Source organism: Camellia sinensis, chromosome 3, assembly GCF_055761805.1.
Source record: "Camellia sinensis isolate YWXY chromosome 3, ASM5576180v1, whole genome shotgun sequence".
NCBI lineage: Eukaryota > Viridiplantae > Streptophyta > Magnoliopsida > Ericales > Theaceae > Camellia > Camellia sinensis.
Window position 1 is genome coordinate 47,329,867 of NC_138963.1, and position 9,658 is coordinate 47,339,524.

The 9,658-nt window shown below is 40.8% G+C and overlaps 1 protein-coding gene across 1 annotated transcript; it reads right to left on the reverse strand.

The window, feature by feature from the left end:
• Positions 1–8,055: 8,055 nt before the first annotated feature.
• On the reverse strand, positions 8,056–9,392 carry LOC114293264 (disease resistance protein RPP13-like). Its single transcript, XM_028237301.2, has 2 exons — positions 9,055–9,392; positions 8,056–9,001 (listed from the first exon to the last, which is right to left on the reverse strand). Exons 1-2 carry the CDS (start codon positions 9,390–9,392, stop codon positions 8,056–8,058), a joined length of 1,284 nt encoding a protein of 427 aa, XP_028093102.2.
• Between the last annotated feature and the right edge of the window lie 266 nt (positions 9,393–9,658).

Genomic DNA, 9,658 nt, shown 5'->3' on the forward strand with positions numbered 1-9,658 from the left:
ACCTTAAGCTGTCATGACATTAGTTCCGGCCAGTTCCTACAACGGTCCGACACGACCATAAACTGTCTCTCAATATTAGCTTTAGTCTCTGATCTATCTCAAGTGCCCTTGCGCTTCTGTTCGAATTTTGCAATCTATTTGCCTTTTATTTTATTTAGTTTTATTTTATGTTTTAGTTTCTCTCTCCAAGGTCAAAATGTTTATCCTCCTATCTTGAGTTTGAGGGGGGATGTTAATGTATATATAATATATATTTTTAGATATATTATGTATTGATTTCCTAGATATATTTGTATTATCATAGCTATGTTTCTTATAGGATATTCTTTCTCAATCTATATATACAGGTTTTCTATTGTATATGATTAATTAGTTGAATACAATACATATTGTTAGGTTTTATTCTTGGCAATCCCGTTTGATAAAACTCTTTTCAGTTGTATTTATTTTCGCACATTTTATTTCAGTGAGGCTATGAGTGTTTAGATGCAAATCCAACCCGAATTGTGCTTTTTAGAGAAGTTTGTGATGATAAAGCTTTCAAGATTGCCACTTCGCTGATTATGACAGGGATCGAGCTGCCCGGTTAGCTCGTGGGGGTCGAGGGGGCAGCACCCCTTGGCGAGTCCGGGGCAGCGCCACGGCGGGGTCGAGGGGCAGCGTCCCGGAAGCAAAATGCAAAAATGCATTCCAAGTTGCCTGTCCACTCGAGCAGACATTACCCCGCTCGAGCGGAGAATTCCTGGTTCCAGCAGTTTTGGTCGCCTGTAAAAGTACTGAGATGTGTAATTTCGCGCTCGAGCGGGTTCTCTAGTGCTCGAGCAGACCTCTGTTATATCACGCGCATATTTTGCTGAAGCCGCTCGAGCGGGCTGTTAGGCGCTCGAGCGGAGATCGCGGGACAGATTCAATAAATTCGCATGTTGGGTCAGATTTTAGGATTACTACTCCAGATCTTCTTTTTAGGTTTTAGGGTTTATATCTGGGGATACTTTGTGAGTTTTCTTTGATGTTTTGATTGAGTATTCAACTCATATTTTAAAGAGTATACATCAAAGGTTTTGTTTGTTCTACAAAAGAGAGAGTTGTTCTTCGGTGGATTCTGAAGAATTCGAGCCTGAAGCTTTGGTGGATTTCAGGGTGGCTCATCGTAAAGACAATTTCGAGGTGAAGACGGGTTGGAAGAGGCACATAGAGGTTGGTTCAATTAGGCGTGGATTCGCTAGGTAATTGAGAGTATACCTGTGTAATTCCTTTAAATCTTCTTAGTGGATTGTTTTGTGGCTGTTGCCCGTGGTTTTTTAATCACAGTTGGAGGTGTCCAATTGTGGTTTTTTCCACGATACAATCGTTGTGTCTCTTTGTCTTGATTGTTTGATTTGGATTGTTATATACTGTTTAAAATTGTTACATAATCACAAATAAATATCTAGGGGATTTCTAGATTTTTCACATATTATTTCTTCTCTCTCTACTATTCTAACAACTAGCATGTATACTCAACCAAGAAAAAAAGAAGAAGAAGAAAAAGAAGAAGAAGCCTCAATCAATGCCAAGTTCTTTTTTATTTTATTTTATTTTATTGTGGCTGATGATGCCACAAGTGGTGAAATGTTAAATTGGCACATAATATATGGTGCAACCAATAAAGGTGAAACTGAAACTTGTTGTGAATCTCCTACATGAAAGACTGAATTCATTCAAACGAACAAATCAGCATGATGTCAAATTTTTTTAATTAATCATTCTTATTTTAAGAACCATGTTGATTCAATCTCACTTTCAAATCCACATGTTAGAATGCTCTAAATTCTATGAGTATTTCAGCCTTAAAAGTGAGCCACTTCATGAACATACAAATAAATTTTATTTAATTAAGCCAAACACAAGTTAAAAATAGAGTTGTAGTGTATTTTACATAAAAAAAAACGGTGTTGTGAACAACAGAGATACAACAAGCTGCATTTTTTTTTGCAGCACATCAATGTAGACACCCCATTTTTGACCATCCTCAAGACTTGGACGTCATCATTTGAACACTCGATGATCATCCCTGCTCATGTTCATTTTGAGTTCCCGGAGGCCTCGGCCGCGCGCCTTGCCTCAAGATCTCTCAACTTGTCTGTTTTGTGCTTGGTTGTGGACCAAACACTTGTGTTTTTCTTCTGAGGGAAGAGGGTGGCTTGTTTGCCATCCCCTCAACCCACCGACCAAGGCTTGAGGCCATCGGCCCTGTTTTCATTCCATCGGCCAAAAGTGTTGGCTGATCGGCACTTTATTTGGTCGGCCGGCCATTGTGTTTGTCGATCGGCCATTTTTGCTGGCTGAACTCTGTTCATCTGCTTCATGCAGATATTTTGTGCCAGCTGGCACAGTTGGCACCCACAATTGACCCTCTCTATACACGTGTATGGAGGGATTTGCTTCTTAGATTAGCTTGCTTTGGAAGCTTTGAAATTGGATTTCTATAAGAAGGGAGCTCCTCTTCCCTTCTCAGGGTTCTGAAATTAGGGTTAGAAAAAGTTGTATCTCTCTATCTCTATATTTCCCTATCTCTATCATTTGTGTGTGCATTTGTGACCTAAAGTGATTTTTGTTCACACTATTGTACACAAACACCTAGCATTACACCATCCTTGGTTGTTGAGGTTCTAAGGAGTTGTTGTTAGGGTTCTTGGAGTGGTTTTGATCAGAGAAAGGTGCTGGAGTGGTGTTCTTGAAGGTGTTATTCAAGGGTGAACATTCTTGCTTTAGATACCCCTTTCTTACTTAAGCTTTTAGCCCTTCTTGCTTATTGTTTTAAGCTTAGTTTATAACTGATGAAAGTTCTGATTTTGTGTGCTTTAGATCTTTGTTTAAGGTCATTTTCAGGTTTGGGGTTTTTTTCCCCCTCTTAGGCCTTGTTAGGCCTTGTTTTAGGCCATCCCTTTTGGCCCTTGCTTTGAGCTTTGCATGACCTTTCTACCACTGAAATCCAGAGGATTTTCAGTGGTGGAAAGGTGGTTTTGGTGTCCTAAATAGGAGAGGGTCATCCCCTCTCCTTGTTGTTTTGAATGCTTACATAAATGGCTTATGTTTGTAGCTTGTATGCTTAGCTTGTTTTAGCTTCATTTCAGTATATATTAGGCTTTGTTTTGCCATGATATAGCACTGTTTTGACTTGGTTTAGACATACCATGCATGCTTCATGTACTTGTCTTGTAATCCCATGATTTGCCTTACACATGCATCATGTTGTAACATGTCATTTTAGCATGGTTTTGGCTCCACTTCATGAAGCTTCTAGGCTTGTTTTGACATGTTTGAGCTCTATTTTTCATTGTTTTGCTCATGCTTACATTGTTTTGTATAGCTACCATGAAATCTAGCTTGTTAGCTTTGGGTGTTTAAGTCACTAGCATGCTCTATTCGGATCATTTCCGTGGTTTGGCATCACTCGTAATGTTATTTCAGTCCATGTTTCATGCTCAAACACTTGCACTTATTACTCCTTTAATGTTTTAAAGGGTTTGTGTTTTATGCCTCATGAATGTGCCATTGTGTATGCCATCATGCTTTGGTCTTTGGGATGCCATCTAAGTGAGTTTTTGGGGTCATTTTGACATGCCATAACTCTGATTTTGGTTGCTTAAGTCATGCCATATTTGGTTATGTTAGGTGTAGTGTAACACCTCTTTTGTGGCCTTGCATGCCTCATGTTTTGGCATTGTGTTCTAGCTTGTGTTGGCTAGTTTTGAGCTCACTTTTGGTCTTGTTTAGACCTACCTTGGGACTGTTTTAGGTCCCCCTGGCCCTTTAGGGCTTGCTTCATGTAGCCTTGGTTTAAGTCCCTTGGCTAGTTTCAAGTTTTGGGCTTTATTGCATGCCTTACTTGCATTATTTGGTTGATTTGGGATCATCCCTAAACTGATTTCAGAGCTTACCATGTTTATCATATGTCCATGTTTAAGTGCTAGGATAATTAGCATGCATGTTTACATGTGTATTTCATGTCTTTGTCGCATCATTTTGGCCACTGATTTGGGCCTATTTGAGAGCTGCCCATTTTGGTTTAAGACCATCTCTGCATGTTGTTGCATGCTTGCCTTGCATGTTGTTGCATACTTGGCCTATTGCATGTTGTTGCATGCTTGAGTTGTCTTGCATTTGGCATGCACTTTTGTTAAGTTGCTTTGCATGTTTGCATGCTTGCCTCACATGTTGTTACATGCTTGCCTATCCTTGAATGTTGTCACATGCCTTGCATGTTTGCATGCTTTTCTAGGTCGCATTGCATTTGGCATGCTTATTACCATTAGCCTTTTATGGCATTGTCCTTAACATGCTCATGTTGCATTAGTTTTGCTTGCATGTTTGCATCCCTTGCCTCTTAATCAACCATGATAGAGTTTGGGCCCCTTTGTTTGTTTTGTGTGCATTTCATTTGATATTAAATGCACACTTGGCTCCTTTGGCCATCATGCATTGAAATGCGTGATTGATGGTCCGAGGGTCGAGAACCATACTCCCTTGAGTTCATAACATGATAGGGAGGGTGGTTGTGCAAACATTGCCTTGTAAATGCATTGCCATTCTCTGTTTGTCCTCTGCTGCAGCAAAACAACATTCTGTAGGAATAGATGGCCGGTCGGCCATCAGGAGTGCTGGTTGGCTAGAAATTGTTGGCCAAGAGCCTCACACATGGTCGATGATCAGTTCTCCTTGGCCGATGGCCTTGTCTCTTGGTCGATGGACTCTCAGCATGTCCCCAAGGTGGTTCAGACGTATCCTTGAGACTTGTGCAGTTTTAGAGGTGCAGAGCAGTGCAAACAGAGGCAACATGACATGGCGATGGATTTCCGAGCGAAGCCGACCGAGCATGCATGCATCCCTCTTCTTGAGGCTGCTTTACTGCTTTAGTACCTTAATTAATTTGTTTAATTAGTTAAGTGTTGTGAAATAATTAATTAGCTTGTTATTTAGTTAATTTGTATTATTCTTTCGGTCCCTCCGTCGAGAGGGCACAATTGTGTAGTAAGCGTACGTGTGTGTGATGCATATCTTCCAACCCCCATGTCTTTCTCCCTTTTATTTAACCGCTTACGATGGTTAGATTTAGGGCATATTTCATTTTAGCATACTTATGCTTGCATGTTTGCATTCATTCATCAGTATTGCATGCACCGGGCTCGGCGCATCATATTAATTGCATCGTATTTCAATTCCAAGTTGAATACATGTATCGAATTGTCGCATCTCACATGCCATCTTAGAATAGCTGAGCCTATTTCTAGTTGCATTTTGCATGTGATGCATTAGCCATTATTAATATGAACTAGGATCATGCATTGATTACTAACTACTTCTTTGTTTTGGCTCGGAGTGCACTGTGAGTGTTTATGCTTTAGCATACTGCATATGTGTTAATGTTGCCATGAAAACATGCTTGCCATGAGGCTAATTGCTTATGTGATATAACTACCTGAATGCCTGTGGGTGAAGGTCGGATTGCTTGAATTGGAACAATTCATTGAAATCCATGATTTAGCCTACTTGCGAGTAGCAAATCTCAAACCATTTTCCAAACAAACGGATATGCGATACTTTGTTCTAAATTAGGCGATCTAGTCTATACTTGTTTTGCAGTGCGCATCAAGTAGTAAAGATTAGCTAATTAACCGGAATAAGAACGCATGTGTTTTCAAAAACAAAATATCATGTTTAGTTGTGGCCGATCTTTGATCGGGCGAACGGGGGTGCTCATTGCATGACCTTCCCTAATCGTACCCAAGTTCCCGAGCCGAGGCAACTTTGGTGATGACGGACACGTGGCCTTAGGCACGAGTCAGGGTTTCCTAAATTCTCCCAAAATAAAATATTTAGGTGGCGACTCTGTATCTGGCAAAGCAGTCCATGTTTGACACTTCTTTCTTAAAAATCAGTTTTCCAAAATGATTTGCCGGATTTGGACTCTTTGGTGATTTATCGGTCTCGTATTGCACTTTGCGGGATTAGATTCAGAACCGTGACATTTGAGTCCAAACTGCAGTAGCAAAGCCCTCGGGCGCGTCTACAGTTTCTGGCAACTCCGCTGGGGAGTTAGAGAGCTTGACTCGAACTCATGATATCTTGTTTTGATTACACTTATGTGTTTCTTTGCATTGCATTCTTAGGATAGCTGAGCCTATTCTAGTTGCATTTTTGCCTATGTTGCATTAGCCATCTTAATATGAACTAGGATCATACATGATTTCTAACTAGTTTCTTGTTTTGGCTCGGAGTACACTGTGCGTGTTTACGCTTTAGCATACTGCATATGTGTTAATGTTGCAATGAAAGCATGCTTGCCATGAGGCTAATTGCTTATGTGATATAACTGCCTGAATGCCTGTGGGTGAAGGTTGGATTGCTTGAATTGGAACAATTCCTTGAAATCCGTGATTTAGCCTACTTGCGAGTAGCAAATCTCAAACCATTTTCCAAACAAATGGATATGCGATGCTTTGTTCCAAATTAGGCGATCTAGTCTATACTTGTTTTGCTGTGCGCATCACGTAGTAAAGATTAGCTAATTAACCGGAATAAGAACGCATGTGTTTTCAAAAACAAGATATCATGTTTAGTAGTGGATGATCTTTGATCGGGCGAGTGGGGGTGCTCATTGCATGACCTTCCCCAATCGTACCCAAGTTCCCGAGCCGAGGCAACTTTGGTAATAACGGACACGTGGCCTAAGGCACGAGTTAGGGTTTCCTAAATTCCCCCAAAATAAAATATTTAGGTGGCGACTCTGTATCTGGCAAAGTAGTCCATGTTTGACACTTCTTTCTTAAAAATCAATCTTCCAAAACGATTTTCCGGATTTGGACTTTTTGGTGATTTATCGGTCTCGCATTGCACTTTACGGGATTAGATTCAGAACCGTGACATTTGAGTCCGAACTGTAGTAGCAAAGCCCTCGGGCGCGTCTACAATAAACTCTTTGAAATCTTTGACAGTCTTGACTCCAAATTAAAACTGCATTTTATTCCAGTCTCCAGTATCCACGAGCATTAATCCTTCATTAAAAACATTAATATAATTAGAAGATCCTTAGTGATTTGCTCACATTTGGTTCATTAAAAAAAATGATAAACAGTATATTACAAATGAAAAAAACTTACATGCGAGGGATGAAGGCTCCCACTCATTGGTGAGTAAAATGTTTCTTCCTAACCTTTTTTTAACATCTGCAACAAAATCCGGCGACATGTTTGTTAAAGGTAATTCCTTCAGGGCAGGCAGGTGCTCTTATCCATCCAACTTCATCAATTTTTTGCAACCTCTAATTTCTAACTCCGCAAGTTGGGGCATGGCACCTCCCTCCAATGTCCATTGAACTAGGTTTTTTAGCATCCACAATTTCAAGACATGGAGTTTAGGGAAGTTCCCCAAAACACATCTCATTTCCGACCCTAGATAAGAGAAAGCAAGAATCTTGAGGACTTTCAGTTGAGGCAGCAACTTCCTTATCACCGGCATTGGATCTTCTGTGAGTTTTGGCATTGACAATGTTAGGACTTTGAGATTCAGGGGAAGGTATTTAATTCCATCCTTTATCACTCCAAACAAATATAAGTTCGAAAGAGACTGATGGTGCTTCAAAGGCCTCAACTCAAGGTCTAAAGGTTGACCAAATCGATCTTTTGATCTCAATCTTAAGGTTTGGAGTTTGTCAAGTCCTGATATGCACTTGGCTGTTTTCTCTGTTGATTTTGGATGGCATGACACTCCCAATTTCCGAAGGCTGGTGAACCAGTCTAAGCCGTATTCATAAGGGTCCTTAGCACCAAGTAGGAGCCCCATTAAGGTCTGAAGGTTTGTCCGTGAAGACTCTTTTGATGATGGCTTCGCAATTGACACCTCGTTCATAAAGAGATGTCGAAGGTTCTTTGCCTTCCAAATGGAACCCAGCAAAGTGGTTATATTAGTATACTTCAAATCTAAAGTCTCCAAGCATGGTAGATCCCCAATTGATTCCGGACAAGATTTTAGACCGGTCCATCGCAAGCCTATGGACCTTAGGTTCTGTAAGTATTAGCTGAGTTTCTCGGGTAGCAAAGGTTTGCAGACACCCTCTAGATCAAGCACTTTCATCAGGAAAATACCTCTAGATCTCCTCTTACTGATTATTGTGTTTAGCAATGTACCGACTTCTCTGTTAGATATACCTTGTTTTTGGGCTTCGAATGAAACATACGAGCATAGATGTTGAGTATGAGACTCCAAAGTAGACTTGACCCCAACATAATGATCTGCAAGCCTCTGAATAATCTGATTAGACTCATGTACATGTGAATTGCAATGGTGGATTTGAAGAAATCCTATATCCTCAGCTTTTGGCAAGAAGACATTGTAAAGAAAGCTCGACATTCGACATGTTTTGGGGCTTCCGTCTTCTTTCCATGTGGCTATTTCAATCATGTTTGTCGATACTAGTTCTTCCAAATATGCCTTGGCCAGATCTTCAAGTTCAAGGACACTAGTCGTGGTAGTAGTTGATATTTGAATAAATCCCTCGGCAATCCACAACTGCAACAACCTCCGCGTAGAAATCTCATATGCTTTAGGGAAGAGAGTCAAACAAAGGAAACACGGCTTTAACACATACGGTAGCTCATGATAGCTTAAAGCTACGATAGTCAAGAGATCAACTGATTGATCATCATCCCCCAAGTACTGTGAAAGATGATCAGTTACACCGGACCACTCGTCATTCGGTTGTATGCTCGAAAACAATCCTCCAAGCAGGACAATTGTTGGAGGCAAACCGCGACATATTCTCACAATTCCTACCTTGAAATTGTTCAAATTATCATGATTTGCCCCATTTACCACCTTCAAGAACAATTTGCAACTCTCCTCATCAGATAACCTCATGAGTTTCAATGGGTGACCCCACGGGTCAACCTCAGAAGCAACCTTAGAGTCGCGCGTAGTGAGGATGACTCTGCTTCCATTCGCAACAACAGCGAATGGAGTGCTAACACGAGCCAGACATGATTGGTGCAGATACCATCCAATATTATTAAAAACCAGAGCTCTATTAAAATTTGGAAAAGCAAAGCCGACAGTTGGTGCTCGCTCATAAGCTCCACGTCAGCCAATACGCCACATATTGGAATCTGTTTGATTATTGCAAGCAACAGATCCTTGTATGTGAAATCTTTGGCGACGTGGAGCCAAGCACGGCATTGGAAATGCTGCCGAATGTCTACTCTGTTGTAGACATTCCTTGCCAGTGCCGTCTTTCCAAGCGCTTCTTCGCTCACCAGAGAAATCACACAGAGGCTTTTCTCCTCCTCGTTGTCGGTCAATCGAGTTATTAACTCCTTCTCGACATCTCCACGTCCAACAAGTACATCGTGCTGCATTTTTTCATGCGTTGCGAATGTTTGATTAAATTTCTTATGATCGAGGATATTGTATTGGTCTATTTGTGTTGCCGGTCGATGTTGATGTGGAAATGATTGAGTAGATACATCTCTGAAGCTCAGTACAATTTTATTCATTTTGTAGGTGAACTGGATTTGGATCCATGGTCTCCTTTGTTGGGTGTTGAGAAGGAAAGATTCGATGATATATTCTGCAAAGTAAAGAGTGCGAAGAAGTCGATGCCAAAGACGAAGCCGACACTCAT

What these genes read in the sequence shown, in the direction of transcription:
- LOC114293264 (XM_028237301.2), bottom strand. Translation starts at nt 9,392, where the DNA reads ATGCAGCACGATGTACTTGTTGGACGTGGAGATGTCGAGAAGGAGTTA. An exon ending in CAAATTTTAATAGAGCTCTG is followed by an intron (nt 9,002 to 9,054) that starts GTTTTTAATAAT and finishes GGCTCGTGTTAG; the next exon opens with CACTCCATTCGCTGTTGTTG.